The following is an 18,547-nucleotide window of genomic DNA, read 5'->3' on the forward strand; positions in this document are numbered from 1 at the left end:
ATTTAACCTCCTGTGGTCAATGAAAAGCTTGACTCAACACATGTTTGTTAAACTTGTGTTGCAGCTTGCCAAATGTATCCAGGGCAGAATGCCAGAAACTTAGAACTTTAGAAACTTATTGGACAACTTGGAACTCAGAACTTTTGATAGCAGTTGGGCTAAAAAAAAAAAGCAAAAGCACAAAGTAATGCTGCTACTGAATGTAAGCTGTGCTTCTGAACTTAGTTCTTTATTACTGCAGCACTTAATTATTTTTCTGAGCTTGCTGATATGTATGGTGATTAAACATGAATTCGGTCTCAGAGGTTTGTATTTTGTCAGAAGGATCTTTTTAGCCTGGATCTTAGAAGCATTAATTCTCTACATCAAGGAATTAGGAGGATTTAGTCTATTGAGCCATCTAGACTCAAGAGTCAAGACCTGAATGAGGAGGCATGAAAATTCCTTAGCAGCTTGAAAGTTGTCCAGCAAAGGATGCAAAAGTAAGGTTAGAATCAGGGTTAGTAAGGTTAGAACTGGGAACCATCTGAATGGGATGGATTAGTCATACAAAGTCACAGACTTGAGAGAATTATTTAAAAAATGATAAAATCATTTAATCCATTTTCTTCTCATTCTTGCTTTCTGGCGAAAAGAATGCTGTAGATCTTATCTAGACAACAGTTAAGCTGCTGAGACACTGTCACAAAGGGGAGAAAAATCCACAAAAAAGTGAGGTTAAGTGTTGAAAGAAACAGCAGGCCTCTGGAAAGGTAGCTGCAAAGTTTTGGAGGGCTGTGCCTGCAAATTAAAAATAAATGCAGTATTTCCAATTTATTATAATAGGGGGAACAGGAAAATGACATTGTAATCTTCTGATTTTGAAGATTGGTACTGATATTCAAGGCTGTGATACACCAGCACACAGAATGGATGAGAAAACTGCACCAGAATACACAACCAGCATGGGAGCTGCAGTAACAGAAACAGGGTGAAATTCAGCATCTCACATATTTCATGCCAGGACTCACTAGAACTTCTGCAAAAGTTTCACTCACTTTATCTTCTCTGAGCTGAAGGCTCAGATGTAGTGTCTGGGTGCACCCCAGGCACCAGGCTAATGTGAGAAGGACACATGAGAAGGGTGCTTGAATTCCAGCTGCAAAATATAACAGGGAGTGGCCATTAGGATAAACGGAGAAGGAGAGAGAGTTCTGCCTCAGGGTTGGTTCAGAGCTTGGATTGTTTCATATATGAATGAGACACCATCCTCTATTAAATCTTCCAGGGAGAAAAGGTGTTACTTTACCTGAATGGCAGAGCTGACAGAACAGCAAGTGTGTATGAAAAAAGCTGCAGATGGATCCAGTCTGGAAACAGAAGTCTCAGAACTACTAGAGTAATGAAAAATGTGGATACCAACTAGCTGAAGTTTTACCTGCTTATAAAAGAGACAACAGATTTTTTTTGCATATGAGACTCCCTCAACCCAGAAGCTCCCTTCCTATTGAATGAAAAACTACAAGAGTAACTTCATGTGTGTTGAAGATATTTATCAGCTTTGCAAGATAAGCTTTCCATCTGACAGCAGAGCAATACTTTCATTCAGATATTATATATGCTAGGGTGTTTACCAGGTGTATTTGAGGCACCATAGGTTTGCTACCCTGGCTTATTCCACTTTCTGTCAAAAGCAAAACATTTAAATACACAGGTACTGCTAAGGGCATAAATAAGGCAGCAGAGTTGTTTGACAATAGAGATGCTATTCCCTGGTAATTGTTTTGTGATTCAGAAAGAATCTTCTGGACTGGCAGGCAGATAAAATACCTGTTTTAGCACAAGAACTATTGAGGGACAACCTATAAATATCCTATTTGTGCCACCTTTCAGAAAAAGCCCTTATTATGGTTCACTAAGCTGTACGCACACAATTTTTAAACACACACATGAAACTGCTTAGAAGCTACTGAATCAGTGTCCCTACCACAGCCTGTCTCAAAGCATCCATAAGTTTATGATTCCTCTTAAAAATCAAAAAAATTCCTCCTGCATTATATGCCATCCCCTCTTTAAGACTGTACCAGTTTAGTCCATTCTGATCTTTCACAGTCTTCTACACTGATTGCAAATTTATTTACTTGCTATAGCAAAAAGGATGAAATTACTTCAGCATTTTTGGGTTTGGACTAGATGCCCTTTAGAGGTCCTTTCCAACCCAAATTATTCTACGATTCTATTTTATTTCCCTTAAAACTATTAGATTTTAAAATCAGGAAGCAACTCACAAGCATTTTGATACAGTTTGATAATTTTTATAGTACCCTAAATTCTACTTTTTTACATACATATGAATGTCTGTAGTGAATAAATATTCCCCAACATTTGCCTTAAACACTCAAATGCACACACTGTCCTAGGATGAGTTCACTCAACTGAGAAGGCAATCTAGTTTCTCACTCTGACTCTTTCACTCTTTTTGAAGGAAAGGATTAAAGGTTACCTATCTTCTGATGTTATTATGCAATTCTGTCCATTTTCCAGGCTCTCCAGCATTATAGATTGAACTGGATTTGCATCGCTGACCATCTGCATTGCTCAGAGCTTCAACATCTCATACCTCTTTACTCAATCTCAGACTACCTATCATTCCAGCTATTATAATCAGTGTGCATTATGCCATTTACTTATTAGCACTGAGACAGTGCTAATCACTGCTATGAAGATGTTGTTCCACTCCTACATCACTCTTAAAAATTAAATGGGCCAAGATTTTTTGTTTGGTTGGTTTTTAACCCAAAGAGTGGCTGATGACAGCTGTGCCATCTACTCTGTAGCCTCACTACAGTCAGAATGAGAAAAAAGTAAGACCTAGCTACATAATTGTGTAACACAGGGGGGTAAATTTTTTAATTTTTTTATCGTGGTTTTTGGTCTTTTTAATCATAAAATCAAGATAGCTGTTTTCCTGATGGAACTAATTATTTTTTCACTAGGAAAAAAATAGAAATTGAATCAAATTAGCAAAATAAATTACCCTTCACACTGAGAACACATACTGTATTTCAATCCACAGTAAGTTTCTGCAGCCAAGATATTAATCCATTCCCAAACAGGAAAACAAATCAGATACTTAAGTCTTATGCCTGCAAGACTTAAAGAGCAGAAATAATAAAGTAGAAATTTAGTGCACTGCCTTCAACAGGGCACACCCTGAGCTAGCCCTCAGGAATCAGACGATTGATCAACCTCAATCATAATAAAAAATATAACCTGTTTTGCTAACAGAACCATAGAAACATCTTTGCTCCCTTATCAAAAGGTTGAGCAGTTTCATTTTACATGGAGTAGCTACCAAACTGAGCCAAGGCAGAAATATCAACCCACAGGGTTTGTGGTATTGGGTTTGTTGTTTTGGGGGGCTGGGATGAAAGGTGGGTGTTATTTCCTGTTAAAGAAAGCAAATGGCAATTTACAATTTTTGCAACAACAAACAGAAAATGATGTTTCCAGAAGAGCAGTACCATCCAATGACTTGTATTCAGCGTTTTACACTGTCTAACCTCATTTTATACTAGATCATCACACACTATGGAGAACTAATTCTCCTCCCTGATACCAGTATCTGTAACCTTTTTCCCCGCCCCTCCCATGCATACACACACTCTCCCTCCTTTTACATATAACTGTACATATGAGTACTCTGCCTGTCCCATAGGGAATTTGGCAGAACCACAGCGTGCAGAGAAGCAAGGATGCACCAGAGGGATCCCCCTGCCTCAGTCCCAGGGGATGGCCATGGTCTCCCCTAATGTCTGCTTGACCCGATTGTTTCCCCTTTTCCAGAATAAAAATACATTCAGTTTTAAAACACACCTCCTTACCAGACCAAGCAGACACTAAGCAATTAATTACAACACACAAAGAGATACTGATAAAATCACTGAAGCCCAGCACAAGTAAAATACACTGTAGAGGGTGTGGATATTTCAGTTCTGGGTCCTCTCTGTGAACATGAATCCCATGGAAAGGGGAGCTCACTGCAATGACCACAGATCAGTCCATGAGAGTTCAATATGTCTGTCGGGGGGCTGGTCTCACAGCATCATTACTTTAAAAGGCACCTGTGTTCCTCTTGGCTACTGAGAAGCAGGATAGGAAATTACACGTGGGTTTCTATGTGTCCAAGCACTTACAGCTTTGTTATTCCTAATCTAAGTTTCTATAAACATGTCAAAGTAATTGAGGACCAGGGCAATTTAAAACATTTAAATTTATAACTAAGGAGTGCCCAATTAGACAGGAACACCCAAACAGGTGCCTGGATAAAATTTAACCCCTAATTAGCTCCTCTAAAGAATTACTAAAAAACAACTCGTTAATTGGGGCAATTTAATTTTTTTTTTGAGAGGAAGATAAATCTTTAAACTTCCCATTTTTGTTCTGTCAGATGTAATTTTCAGATTGCTATTTTTTCAGGAGTGTAGAAAAGAGAAGTGACAGTCCATTTGTTGGCCTGTACACTTGACAGCCAACACCTGTCACTCACACACGTGCTACCAATCCACAGAGAGGATGCTACCTAAAGGGCCTCTCCAAGATCTCACTTGACTGCATGAGTAGCAGACTATTGCAAAGCCAGCCACTAAAACAAAATACTTTATGTCAGCCTACTTCGTAAGCAGGTTATATTGAAGTCATACATTTTTAAAAAGAAGGGAGCATTTGATATTAAAATGGATATAATATTCCTATTCTACCTGTCATTCTACCCCCATTAATCCCTACCTCAATGCTAGAAAGTATAAGCACAGTGATCTCTTGCAAATCAAGTCAGGTCTATCTGCAGGATTAGATTCAGTGGATGGCTCAGGGTGTCACAATATTTTCCAAGGGCACTTTATTTGCTGTTTGAAGATACTCTTGAAAATGATTTCTCAGTCATTAATTATGCATTCTCTTTCTTATAATCTGTTCTTTTAATTAGTATCCCAGGCAGCTTTGCTAAGGATCCCACACTTTTAGTAATTAGGGGCAGTTTGCTGGCCCTAATTAACTTCAGGCATAGCAAGACTCTGTTACTTCAGCTGTTTTTATGTTTGCATTGCATATTCTGTCAGAAAGACTGCCCTGTTGTGCTATTTATCTCATTTTGGTTCTATTTTTCTTTCTTGACCCTGTGTTAGCTGCTGTGTATTTAAATCTCTGACTCTCTCTGAGCTCACATCTACAGTGTGACACCAGAAAAGTGCATCTGTACATTGAAGCAGTTTATATTGAGGACGTAACACCCCCCCTAAATGCCTTGCAGAATAGTTTACCTCAGTCTGGCTGCAGAGCCTTCCTGTGCTCCCAGTATGTAACTTCTGGTTTACTTTGCCCACGAACTGTCATATTCATGCAGTCCAAATGAAAACTTTGCAAGTGGGACAACTGCTAAATCGGTGACACAGATGCTGATGCTGTCACTGATTAAGTGTCCCACCTTATAGGATGGTCTTACTTTTGAAAAGTGTCTCCATTATCCCAGCAGACCTGGACAGTAGCCATGACCACTGCGTATCAGCCCAACACCCTAAGACATGGATTAGCAAAATACAGCACTCAGGTTTAAAAACAGGTTTCATAATATGGGATGAACTCTGCCAGCCTGTAGTGCCTCCTTCCCTTGTGTGCTGCTCTGCATAATTAAGTGCTCTTGTAACAGACCCAGCTTGCAATACACCAAGAGGGTCATGTATGGAGGCTTTAGCCTTACTACAACTCTGTGACCTCTTGAAGCACATTCCAGACTGAGTTCTAACAACTCTACTTACCAAATTAAAATGTTAAGTACCTGTTTGAGTTTAAATATCTAGAGCACATAAACCAGTTAGCAGTTTAATGAAAACCTGAATATTGCTGTTGCCATTTTAAAGAAATAATATTTCTCATTAGTACATGATGCTTTTCATCTACAGACAGCAAGCTGTGTTACAGGAAAGACTGTTACAAGACAGAAAGACTGTCATAACCCAGTTGCTCCAATGCAGCTTTTAGGTAAAGCCAAGCAAAGACCACTGAAAATATCCAGCCCTGTTCACAGGGTATCACTGTCCTCCTCATGATTTAAAAAGTAAAGAATGCATAAAGGTTCTCCACCCCAGCTTATGGGAGGTGGGAGCGAAGAGGGAACAAATGTAACTTTATTTCCCTGTAGCAGCAGTCCCATAAGGTACTAACCACCCTACAGACAAGGGGTCCAAGTGATAGCTGTGTGCAAAAATACTCACATATTCTGATAGTAAGTAAGGGTACCTAAAAACTTAAATGTCAGAGAAAGCCAACTGTGAACACTGTCCCTAAAAATCTCAAGAGATGTTTTTTTAAATTATTTCATTTGGGAGCCTAAGCATGTTGAAAAGAACCCAAAACCAGAAGAGGAGATTGGTAGAATTTGTATCACAGAATATTTAAGCTGAAATGCTTCTAATTACTTCATAACTTCATAGCATGCTTAGAACCTCCACCATCTGTAGCATATATATCTTTACAAGAATTATACTGCATTTGGTGTTAGGTTAGTCCCAATTGAATCTGAGTGCCCATACAGGCAAATACTCTGCAAGGTGAAGATTACAAGAAACAAAAATTTCTAATGCAGTTTCTTAACCCTCATCTCCAAATAATACTGTTATTTGTTGTACTTCAGTCCCCAATGGTAAGAGACTGAAAAATCCTCTATTTTTAATGGCACTGTAAGGAAGGGAGTCAGAGGCAAACTGAGTGCTAAGATCATTTAATATCACTTCTTTATTTCTTTCCTTTGCGTATGCTCCATCCATATGGAGATCAAAATAAAAACATTTAAATAAACTGGTCAATATTAATATTTTAATACTAATGCATATTTGATGTACTAAACAGTTGGAATGGTGAAACATTCATAGAAACATTCACTTTAGAACATGAAACAGCTGCCAGTACCTTGCTACAAGACCTCAGAATACATAATTTAGAAATAAATGAAGGAACATATGAGCAATAGGTGCAAACTGGGGATGCTCCCCAGGAAAAGCTAGCAAGATAAATATCTGGCACAGATTGCCTGGAGGTTTTTTGTTTGTTTGTTTGTTTGTTTTAAAGAAAACTCATGAATTCATTGTATGAAAAAACCTAAACACATAGAACTGCAGCCTTATGCAGAAAAAAAATCCTGGGACCACAAAAACACTCCTTCCCAAGGCACTATATATGCTACCACTCTAACTGGGCTCTTAACTTCTGAGCACCAAGATTCTCAACAAGTTTTTACCCTTGCAAGCCTGTGATCCACTGACATGGATATTGAGAGTATTGCCTTCTTTCCATCTTTATCATTTTGTTTTTCCTAGCCTTTTATCTTTCTTGCAAACTCTTATCCCCATGATGTTCCTCTTTCATTTCTGTTTTATACTGAAAATCATTAACTCATGACCAGTACATTTCATCCCTCTTAACTCTGTCAGTGTCCTTTCTTAACATTTCCTCTACTCCAAAATTAATTCAGTTCCACATACTTTCCCAATACCTTCAACTCAGTCCATGAAACTCTGAATCACTGATATACATTCCTCTCCCTGAATTTTGTAGTTGAACATCATCTCTTTGAAGATGATGTTCATATATATATATAAATATATATATATATATATATATATATGTATATATTATCTGAGCTTTGTCTTTTCTTCCACATCCTGTCTATGGTCCAAAGAGGTCTATATAAAGTACCATCCTGTGTGTCTATACTATCACTCAGAGTACCCCTCCAGCACTTTCATTAAACAGAAACTGGCAGCCTTGATTTTCAAAACCCCACGGCAAAGACATTTGAACATAAATGAATAAGTAATGCATGAGAAGAAAATGGAAGCAGCACTGGAGGAAAATTCTTGTACGATCAACTTCTTATCTTCTAATTTTTCTTCAACAGGTCATATATTTAAAGAAGTATTCACTGTAGCTCTGTTCATTCTTCACAATGCTGTTAATTAATGCTTTTCCTCTTCCTGACAGGAAAAACACTCAAAAACATTTTTAAACTTATGCATACAAGTAATCACGCTCGAAGAGAAGCATATGCTTTATCTCCTTGCTGCAAAATAAATAAGAACCAGAAATAAATTCTTCTGGGCAAGTACCATCAACTTCTAGAGAATTTTAAACAAAAAACGAAAATCCTTCAGTGCTTATGGAAGTGAAAATAACCTTCAGAACACAAACCTAGGCTGATGCAGGCTGGTAACCACATGCAAACACTCTGCCTCTCCTGCTGCTCAGTTTCCCCCACACAGCAAGAAACCAAAAACTGCCTTTTCACAGCTGCTATTCTAAAACCTGTGGGAATCAGCTGCACACCCAAGAGCTGGGCTGCTATCAATTCAGTGCCAGCACTCCTAGGCAGAAGCAGGCACTGGAGACAGGCGCTAGGCAAAGGGAACAGAAGTTCAGGAGATGCTGTTACTCTCCCTGCCACCCCTCCTCAATGGCAATTGCTAAAAAGCAGTAAGTCTGAGTACCAGACTGCACATACCACAACCATCAGCAGGCAGCAAGAGAAGTAAGTTGGAACGAAATATAGGAGGCATCTTTGCAGACACTGTGCCAAAAAAGCTATATGAAGACACTTAAAGGTTAAAAAGTTTAAAAACCTCAGAGGGTGGCATCCATTTCAGAGTACTGTACTAACTGGGGCTCAGCACAACTAAATATAGGATCAGGCTCAATGCACAAAGACCAGCACCCCAACACACATTCCTCATTAGCAGAGCAGAGACAGGCACCTTCCTAGAGGAAGATCCATCATCTCTTCTTGCTCCATGGACACCTCTTGGGGCTCATAAATGGGAAGCAAGTTTTGTCCCTGACCTGTTTGCTTTCCAGTTCTAGGAAGCATACGAGTAAAATGGCAGCGGCAGGAGAGAGTTATGTGTTAAGCCAGCAAAGCAGCAGACATCTACACACAAAAGAGGAACAAGGATAACATGAAAGCAGAAGGAAAATACAGAGGTATAGTAAAAAAGCAAATCAGTAATATGAAAAGCAACTTCAGGGTGATCAAAGAACCACAGAACAATGGAAGTTGGAATATACCTCAAAGATTTCCAAGTCCAACTGTCAACATTTCCCCTGAATAAAATATGTTTATCAGTATCTATCACCCACTAGAGCACGTCCTGAAGTGCCTCATTTACATATTTTAAATACCTCCAGGGATGGTGACTCCACCACCTCCCTGGGCAGCCCATTGCAATGCCTGACTACTCTCTCACTAAAGAATTTCTTCCTCATACCTAGTCTAAACTTCCCTTGGTGTAACTTCAGGCCATTTCCTCTAGTTCTATTATTATTCACTTGAAAGAAGAGGCCCTTACCTCCCTATAACCCGCTTTCAGGTAGCTGAAGAGATCAAGAAGGTCTCCTCTCAGCCTCCTCTTCTCCAAACTAAACATTCCCAATTCCCTCAGCCTCTCTTCAGTGGACTTGTTCTACAGACCCTTCACCACCTGGGTTGCCCTTCTCTGAACTCCCTCCAGCAGCTCAATGTCTTTCCTGTAGTGAGGGACCCAGAACTGAACACAGCACTTGAGGTGCACTACTCATCATCACTAATGATAAGTCCAGGGACATGATCACTTCCCTTCTCCTGCTGCCCACACTATTGCTGATACAAGCCAGGATGCTGTTGGCCTAATGATATTCAAATGATACTGTTGAATAATAGTCAATCATATTAAAAATAAATGGTACAATGCCAGAAAAAGAAAAAACAAGTATAACAGGCAGCATGCAAATGGAGAGGTGACTTGTAGTGTCCCCAGACATGAAGTGCTGACAACAGGTGTGCATGGGAGAAGAATACAAGCAATTGTAAGTTTGCTTTTATAGGAATACATCATTTCTTGAATGTTAACTAACAACCAACAAGTATTTTCTGCTCTGGCAATATTCTACAGTTATGTAATAAGTACAGGTACATGGTAATGAATATTTTGACATACTGCCCCTCTCCAGATACAGGGAAAGGAATATAGTTCAGAGGGGGAAATATTTTCACCAGCTTTGTTTTGTCATGGCAGCGATGAGTATGTTTTTCAAATTCCTACCAGAGGAAGTTATAAGATGAGCAACAAGATGAGCTGATCTGTTATTTCTGCTAATCTGTCACCAGTTACCAATGGTTCAGATACACAAAACGTAATGTGAGACTGTCCCTGCATGTCCACTTCACTACAAAGTTGTTTGCCAAAGTCTCTTCTTCCCAAGCCACTGCCCACCTTCTGGCTAAGCCACACCAATCAATGCTGAGCTGTCAGGGCAGCAGAACAGTTTAAGACTAAAACAGAACTGATGTATTGTAATTTCTGAAATGGTATTTGTAACTAGAATACTCTGATTCTTTCATCATCCTTCAGTATTTCTTCAGCCATGGATGACCCAGTTGCCCATTGTGAACAACTTTCCTACTTCAGGCAGGAACTTCTTCCCCAGAGAGCAAGTTCTGACTTTGATAAAAAGATCTGTCTGCCAGCAATCTTCCTTCAACACAAACAGAGCTCTTCAGGCCATCATGGGAACTGGCTTTGCCATGAGTTACCAATATACTCCATGCTAGCTTGACTGAAACAAAATACACATGGCTTATCATGACAAGGTGTTATCAAGGTGTTTGTGATGAGGAAAAACAAAGAGGCAAATAAACAATTTAAAATTACTTTCTGAGAAATATCTGAGAAACGATGTTGAAGGTAGGAATGGAAGATATCTTCCTAGAAAGCTCTTTCATAGAATTCTGAGCAGCTGGCCAAGTTTTACAGTTTCCTCTGAAACATGTCTTGGGTTTCTGGCAAGAATGATTTCGGAAAGACCCTCCTTGCTACCTTAGCAGTGGGGGAAGAAGTATTTTATGAAGGAGGTTCAGAAGCCAAGTTTTTATTTCCCAAAACATGCTCAGCCAATCTGAAAGTAGCCACACCTCACCAGCTCAAGAGCCAGGAAACGTGGGACTTGGGAAGGAGAAATAAAAACATGGAAAGTAAAACTGTGACCCTGAGAATGAAGTCTATCCCTGTAAGCAACACTTTCCTTATAAAGCTACACATATCATTACAAACCTCTCCTTAAGAGATGAAGTTCAAGAAACAGGAAAGAACTTACCACTCCTACTTTTGAGTATTAACTAGAAATGAGTGGTTTTGACATAATCATGATTAAGTAGGTGTGGAGAGAAGAAATGGAAGCAACATAGGTCAGCAAGTGTTCAGGAAATAAACTCAGTTATGACTTCTAAACAGCCAGCTCAATTACTTCTGCTACTTATCACCTATGAAAGCAAGACCTGAATCAGCTTGAATGTACTAAGCCTTTCATGCTTTAGGAAGTTTTGTTTAGCATAGGAGTGTTACTTCACTCCCAGTTTTGGGTTTCTACAGAGTGACCACTTGATCACTAGAGTAAAAAAATCTGGAAGAACACCTTTTTAGTTAGTTAGTTGTAGCACTTCACTGTCCTTCACTGTTCCCCAGGAACTTTAACTCTGGCTCATCTCTCAGATACAGAACCCAGCTTTGGCACACAGTACCTAGCTTTGGCACACAGTACCTGAGTAAAAGTGAGTATTACATGCAAGTGTACAGCTAGCTACTATAAACCACAGCTACCAGGGTCATCATTTTAATCACTGACTGTCTCTGTCCACATATACCACCTTCCCTCAGTGGAAGGCAGCCACACAAGGAATGTGTTCCTTTTCACCACCTAAATCCCATTCTGAGGACAAATTCAATCTGTCAGTACCAGATTCAATTTGGCTGAGGAGGGATAAGTGAAGAAGAATGAAGAAGTAGGAGGAGAAATGGGATTAAAGAGCTATTCTCTTCTTTTCTGCTGGACTAGAAAGGAAGAAGAGCAGAGAGGAAAGAGAAGGAAAGGTGCTGAAATACGGTCCAGAAGATTCGCTTTAAAAAGTGTAAACTACAAAAAAGTGACAAGGTCTCTTTAAGCGTGACAGGTAATGCACAGATGCATTTATATTTCTCTAGAAGCTTGGAAAATACTTGAGCAAATGTCCATAAACATCTATTGAAAATATGTTACTAAGTACATATTTGTTCTACGCTGTAGAACTACTTCCATCATTGTCACTATTTGATACCTCACCTTGAAAAACAATGCCATACTTCATTTCCACATCTCCAATATCAGTTTATTCTTCCTTCTCCACCACAAATCTACCAGTAACCAAAGACAGGATGTAATAATACATCACCAACTAACTGTTAACAGTTAAAAAATAAGTATTTCTACCACATATACTATAGATTAGAAAAATAAAGGCAGACAGATTACTAAAGTATGTGTTTCAGCAAATTCTGGACTAAATTACATTGAATTTGGCATTATAAACAAATTAGAAGAGTTTATGGACTCTGGAGAGTTACGATGGTTCTTTTTTTTTAAGTCTGATTTTTTTTTTTTTTTCAATTAATCTTCTAACACAGTAGAACTGAGCTAATTTTACTTACTGCAAAGCAAGAAGGATGAATGCATTTAAAATTCTTTACCTTGACCAGTATAACTCAGTCTATTAAATATGATGGTTTTAAGCTACTATAACATACATTTTCATCTGCTACTGAAGGAAGAACATAGGAAACCAATCATTCTGTAAATCATTTCCTTACTGATATTGCAGTGCAATTGAGGATATTTGATATATGAATTCCATCTCATTACATTTATGTTCCATATTAAAAAAGAAGCAAGCTGCATTCTGCAATATTTGCTCAGCAATATGCCAAATGAACTTGCAGAAAGAACAAATTACTTCTGCTCTCAAGCAGGGCGGATACTATTCTTAGGTTATCAGAAAGACTGCTGGTGCAAAAACATTACAAAGAATCCACAACCAGGGACAGGGATACCAGGCTGGAAGCTGGAACCACAGGGCATCATAAGTTCTGGTTCAAAACCATACCTTGGATCACTTATCCACTGATGATGGACAGGGCATGCAGTAGGTGATGGCTCCAGTTAAATAACACAGAGAGGGAACCCCAGTCGAGGTCTCAGTGGACAACCAGCCACATCACACAAGTCAGACGTGAGGCAAGAGAGTAAGAAATTAAGGAACACTCCACATCTGTATCAAATCTTGGCAGTAAGGAAATTAATATGGGATATCAGACAGACTTCTACCCTATGGAATACAAGCCAAGCTATCACCCAGCCAAAAGTGTATCACACAGGATAGAGTTTAAGACAGGTGGCTGCACTCTCATTCCTAAGGCTGATGCAGGGCCACCGTTCAGCACAGAGTACAAATATCAGACCACAAAAGATGGCTCCTGTGTACAGCTTTCAGCAATCTTGAACGATTAAAGCAGGTTTTCTGAACTCTTGAATCTCAGGACCAGTTCTGCTACCCTATATCCAGTAGTTCATTGGATTATGTATCAAACTGCCTATTGAGAGGAAGGAGGTTTCCATGCATTTCTTCATTACATAGGTTTCATTACTTTCAAAGAGAAGTACCACCCTTATAAAGAATTATTTTTTTGTATTAGGTCTTATTTGAAAACATTAGTTCTGGACCAGCAAAAGACAAATCATCCTTGTTCTGTAGCTGAACTCCCAAACATGACACAAATTTCTTTCTACAGGAGTTGAACCAAAAGTCCCAGTTCACTTAAAAAAAAGAGTTAGCAAGAGTAACATTTTATTTCAGGTATAAAGTCAATTCTGTCCATCTGTTTATTACTCATATGTTAAATCCACAACTGCTGCATTTTTGTATTTGGTACACCACAGTTATCTTTTCTCATATATCTTATTAATAAAATATTTAAATCTGTAGTTATTTTTAAAACGTAGTTACTGACTGAGATTACTGAGAAATTCTAAACCTTCAGTATCTTCTGCAGTTGATGGCCACAAGTTGCAAGCTGGAAGTCGATTAGGAAAATTTCATCAAGAAGAGGGCAATGCAGCACTGGAGCAGGTCACATGGGTGGGTTGTGGAAATCTCATCTCTGGAGGCTTTTGAGCCTCCTGCTTGAATCTAGACTAGCATCAACACCACATCAGGATAGCTTTGGCTATGTCCAGCTAAGGTCACAGTTAGATTTCCCTTCAAAGTATCATTTCTGTGATGACTGTTGTGGGGTGAGGAGTCCTGAGTGGGATGGTAGAACATTTCATTTTGCCAGATTTTCTTTTACTTACTGCTTACTTTCTATAGGCTTTAGAGTTTAAATACCCAGCACTTAGTAAGAGCAAAATGTTATTCCAAAAATAATCTTATTATTACTGCCATGTTAACTTGTCATTGAATTCACTAAGCACAAATTACTTACAGCAAGCATAATTTAGATACTCCAAAACATTCAGTTATTGGATTTAACAAACCTTTAGAGATATGGAAGTACCAGGATCATGAATGACAAGCGGAACTGAATGCCTTCCCTTTGGAAAGTGATGTGCAGGGGGAGTTTGTTTTCAGCTGTTTCTGGGGTTTAGTTTTTCTTGGTTTTTTCCCTTTTCTTTCCTGTTTTGATTTGTGCATGTTTGTTTGTTTGCAAATTAAAAGGAAAACACACACACAAATTTTAGACCAAACATTACAAGAACCGAGCTTTTAAGTGGTTTACCAGAAACCTAGGCAAAACTTTAAGTATTCTACCTATACAATACCTCAAAAGTAACAGGGAATAAGAACTGCTACAGCAAAAGCACCTATCACATACCTGCCGTTTCTCAGGTGTTTGTCTTCAATACAGAAGACACGAGTCAATCATCACTAGAAAGCCATTCTCATTACAAACACGCACGTCAATTGTTCCTCTGTACACAGAGATCTCACTTAATAATTAATGAAACAAACCAGTTTTCTCGTTCATTTCTGTATAATGGCTGAATTTGCTTGAGCTGGGCACAGACATTCAGAATACGATTTCCTGGAGGCACCTCTGCGAGGTTTAACTCCATCATCCATCGCACAACGCCGAGAGGCTGAAACATCTCCCCCTGCACAGCAGCCCTCACGGCCGCACTCCGCGCTCCTGCGTACGGACACTTTTTAAGCTCAGCTCTGAAAACTTAAGAGACTTTCCCCCTGCTGCCTGACGGGCTCCCAGGTAAAGCTCCTGCTTTGAAGAAGCCCCGCTGACACCCAGCTCCGCAACCCCCTGCTCTAACCTGATCAACCTGTTGCGGGCCGGAGCGCGGCAGAGGAGGCAAAGGCAGCGACCGGAGGGCAGGAACGGGATGGCCCGGCCGGGAGCAAGCGCAGGCGGCGGGGACGGGGCGGGGGAAGGCGGGAGCTCACCTTCTGCTGCCGGCGGGCCATGTCCGTGGGCTGCTTGGCGTTGAAGGGGTGCGCGATGCACCTGGCGATAAACACGTAGAGCTGCAGCCGGAGCCGCTTCTCCCGCTCCTCTCGCTGCAGGCGTTCCTGCTCATCCCGGCCCTCGCTCAGCACCGAGGGGCTGGGGCTGGGACTCGCCGCCCGCGTCGCGCCGGACTCCCTGCCCCGCGGGTCCCGGGGCGGCGGCGGCAGCGAGCGCGGAGAGCCACCGCCCGCCGCCACCAGCACGTCCCGCCGCTCCTCTTCCAGCAGCTCATCGGACTCTTCCTCGCTGGAGGACGGGTCCAGCATCGTGCTCGCCGGGCGGGCTCCGCCACCGGGCAGAGAGCGAGGCGAGGAGCAGCGCGCACCTTTCCGGACACGTCGAGTTTACACACAGACTGTTTCCGACCGGCTGCGGCCGCCGGGCGGGAGCGGAGGGGCGGGGAGGGGAGGCGGGGTTTGGGAAGGGGGTCGAGCCTGGGTTGCCGTGGGAATTGCTCCGAGCGGCTCCCGGCAGAGGCGGGGCTGGGCTGGCACCTTCGCCCCGGAGAGGGGCCGTGGCCCGCAGGTGGCTGGGCCAGGCGAGTCTGCTCAGCACCTGTCTTGGCGCGGCTCGGCTCTTTCGGCAGCGCTGCCACGTTCGGACTCGGACGGTCCTGGCGGCGGGTGCCCCGCTGCGCCCTGCTCCCCCTGCCGGGCCCCGCCGCTCGCAGGCCGGCACAGCCGCACGGGGGGTTCTCCGTGCTGGGGGAGGAGAGCTCTGGGCTGTGTCCTCGGCATGGCTCTGCTCTGCTCGCTACTGACTGACCCCGAGCTCTCTGGCATCCTCCACCAGGTTGTTTGGGGGGGAAACGGAAGGCATATCACATGCCCCCGTAAAAGAAGCCACTGACCCCGTGGATGGAGAGTGAGCTGACGCATTCACTCGCAGTATAGCTCTGCTGGGAGCCCACCACCACTAATAGGTAGTTCACATTTGTCTGAAATCGTTGTCCCAGGCTACCTGCAGATCCAGGCAGGCTCGAAATCACCATAGGTGTCTTGACAGTTAAAGCTAAGAAACAAATGAAAGCCTACTACCATCAGTCTCTAAAATGAAAGAAAAAATGCTTCACCATGTGAAAGCTAAATTTCTGGAGTCTGATCAGGGTGCTGTTAAAGGGTAGCTCTGGGGGGAGGAAGACAAAACAGCTTTCATGTGGACCAACAAGTTCTTCTGCTCCCCTAAACACTCAGGCATGGTGGTGGTGGTACCAGGGAGAATGGGGGGGTACGGAAAGGAGAAGGATCAGAGATAGGGAAGAGAAAGACTGGAGGGATAGATTGGCTTGCAGAAAGGCAGTGTCACTGTATGCTGCTTAAAAAGATGGGAGCTGAGGCTCTGCTCACACAGCTCTCAGCCTCTGTTAGTAGTGGCAAGTTTTCAGACCTAAGTGGAAACTCAACAAACTCAGGTGGCTCACTGTATGAGCTGGTGTGGGTTTAGAATGGTGAAAGGCATCAGTCCATTACCAGTATCTTCCGAGTGTCAAGTCCTCTAGTGGAAGATTTAGGAAAGGATCTTTAGAGCCGGCAGTTATCTCATGAGGGAACCAGCTTTGAGGTGAAGCTACTCCTGCTGGGGGCAGCAGCTATTAGCTCAATGGCAGCATTAAACATCAGGAGTCTGGGTTCTGCCAGTCTGGGATCTCTTCCAGAGGAATGAGGTGAAGCAACTGAGGAAGACCCATGCTGACAAACACACTGACTTTCTTGTAAATTTGGGTGCTAAGTGTAGCATTCATACAAAAATAGGTGAGTTATGCATATGGTTGGCTCGTGTCCTTAACATTAACCAACAATAGTAGGAAGAATTTGTGAAATGCAGATAGTCAGGAAAAATTTGTATGTCAACCTTTTGGACATATTTGGTTACACTTCCTTAGCCTAGGAATATCTAAGGCCAGGTTTTGTAGGTGCTGTCACTACCACCAGTCTCATGTCAGTACTTGCATTTCCAGCATATCATAGCAAGTAGTCCAGGTCCTGTAGTAGATAGGAGGTAGTTCTATAAAAAATTATGCAACTGGTAACTGTAAACTTCTTTTTCACTAGGAGATATTGCCTTTTACAATAACTTGTTCTTATCCTAATGGCAAATAAAAATAAAGTAAGACTATAAAAAACTTGCCATCAAAGATATGGAAAGCACCAGCTGGGATATGAACTCTCTGAAACTTCAAAGCAGTAAAATCCCGAACATTTTAAATGCACTAGTTCAGTCCAGCAGTGTCATCTCACAACTGCTGCTGCATTTAGGCCAGGATGATTATGTTATCATGTATAAGGTTACAAAACCCTTCTTTACAGAAAAGGTTATGTTTGCTCCATTAGCTGCCTGCTAACTTTTGGAGGGAAGATTTATCTTATTTTCCCTCATGTTTTGTAACAGTATCAGAGTTGTTTGGATTGGCAGGGGTGGCCAACTACCATAGCAGGGTCACTTTGAGCATGTTGCCTGGGGCTGAGTCCAGTCAGTTTTTAATATCTGAAAGGGTGGAGCTTTCGCATTCTCTTTGGGTGAGTGTTTGACCACTGTCATAAGAGGAAAGATTTATCTTAGGTTTAAATGGAATTAATGTCCCATAGTTCCTTTTGCACCATTACTTCCTGTCCTCCCCTGGGTTCTACAGAGAAGAGGCTGGCTCAGTGTTCATTACTCTCCTCCATCAGTTATTTGTATAGATTGATAACATTCCCTTGAGCCTTTCTTCTCCAAGTTAAACAATCCCAGTTCTCTCAGCTTTTCCATGTAGCTCACATGCTCCAAGCCATTAATTCCCTTACGACCTTTTTTATGCTCCAGTATGGCCATGTCCCTCTTGTAATGCAGAGCTCAGGACTGGACCCATATTTTGGATGTGGCCTCACCAGTGCTGGGGAAAGGGGAAGGATCACACCCTTGGCCTGCTGGCAACTCTTACCCTAATGCAGCCCAGCAGGCTGTTGGGCTTCATTGCTGAGTACATTGCTGCAAGAGTACATTGCTGGCTCATGTTTAGCTTGGTGTGCACCAGGACCTAAATCTTCCTACAAAGCTGTTTTCCTGTAAGTCAGCCCCCAGCCTGTTCTTGTGCATGGGATGTTTCATCCCCAGGTGCAAAACTTCGCACTTCCCTTTATCAAACTTCTTGAGATTTCTGTTTGACATTTTCTCCAGCT

At 41.6% G+C, this 18,547-nt stretch overlaps 1 protein-coding gene across 5 annotated transcripts in view; it reads right to left on the reverse strand.

The window, feature by feature from the left end:
- CADPS2 (calcium dependent secretion activator 2) overlaps positions 1 to 15,772 on the reverse strand; it is a 281,939-nt gene extending 266,167 nt beyond the window's left edge. For 3 of the 5 annotated variants that reach the window (XM_071733756.1, XM_071733754.1, XM_071733755.1), the window contains exon 1: positions 15,326 to 15,770. In XM_071733756.1, the coding sequence (XP_071589857.1) occupies positions 15,326 to 15,655 (330 nt within the window). In that variant the 5' untranslated portion in view covers positions 15,656 to 15,770. Of the gene's footprint in view, positions 1 to 15,325 lie in introns of all 5 variants that reach the window. The other 2 variants (XR_011723932.1, XM_071733753.1) reach the window with 2 other exon arrangements.
- Positions 15,773 to 18,547: the final 2,775 nt, after the last annotated feature.

The sequence above is a fragment of the Heliangelus exortis genome, chromosome 1 (genome assembly GCF_036169615.1).
Source record: "Heliangelus exortis chromosome 1, bHelExo1.hap1, whole genome shotgun sequence".
In the NCBI taxonomy this organism is placed as follows: Eukaryota; Metazoa; Chordata; class Aves; order Apodiformes; family Trochilidae; genus Heliangelus; species Heliangelus exortis.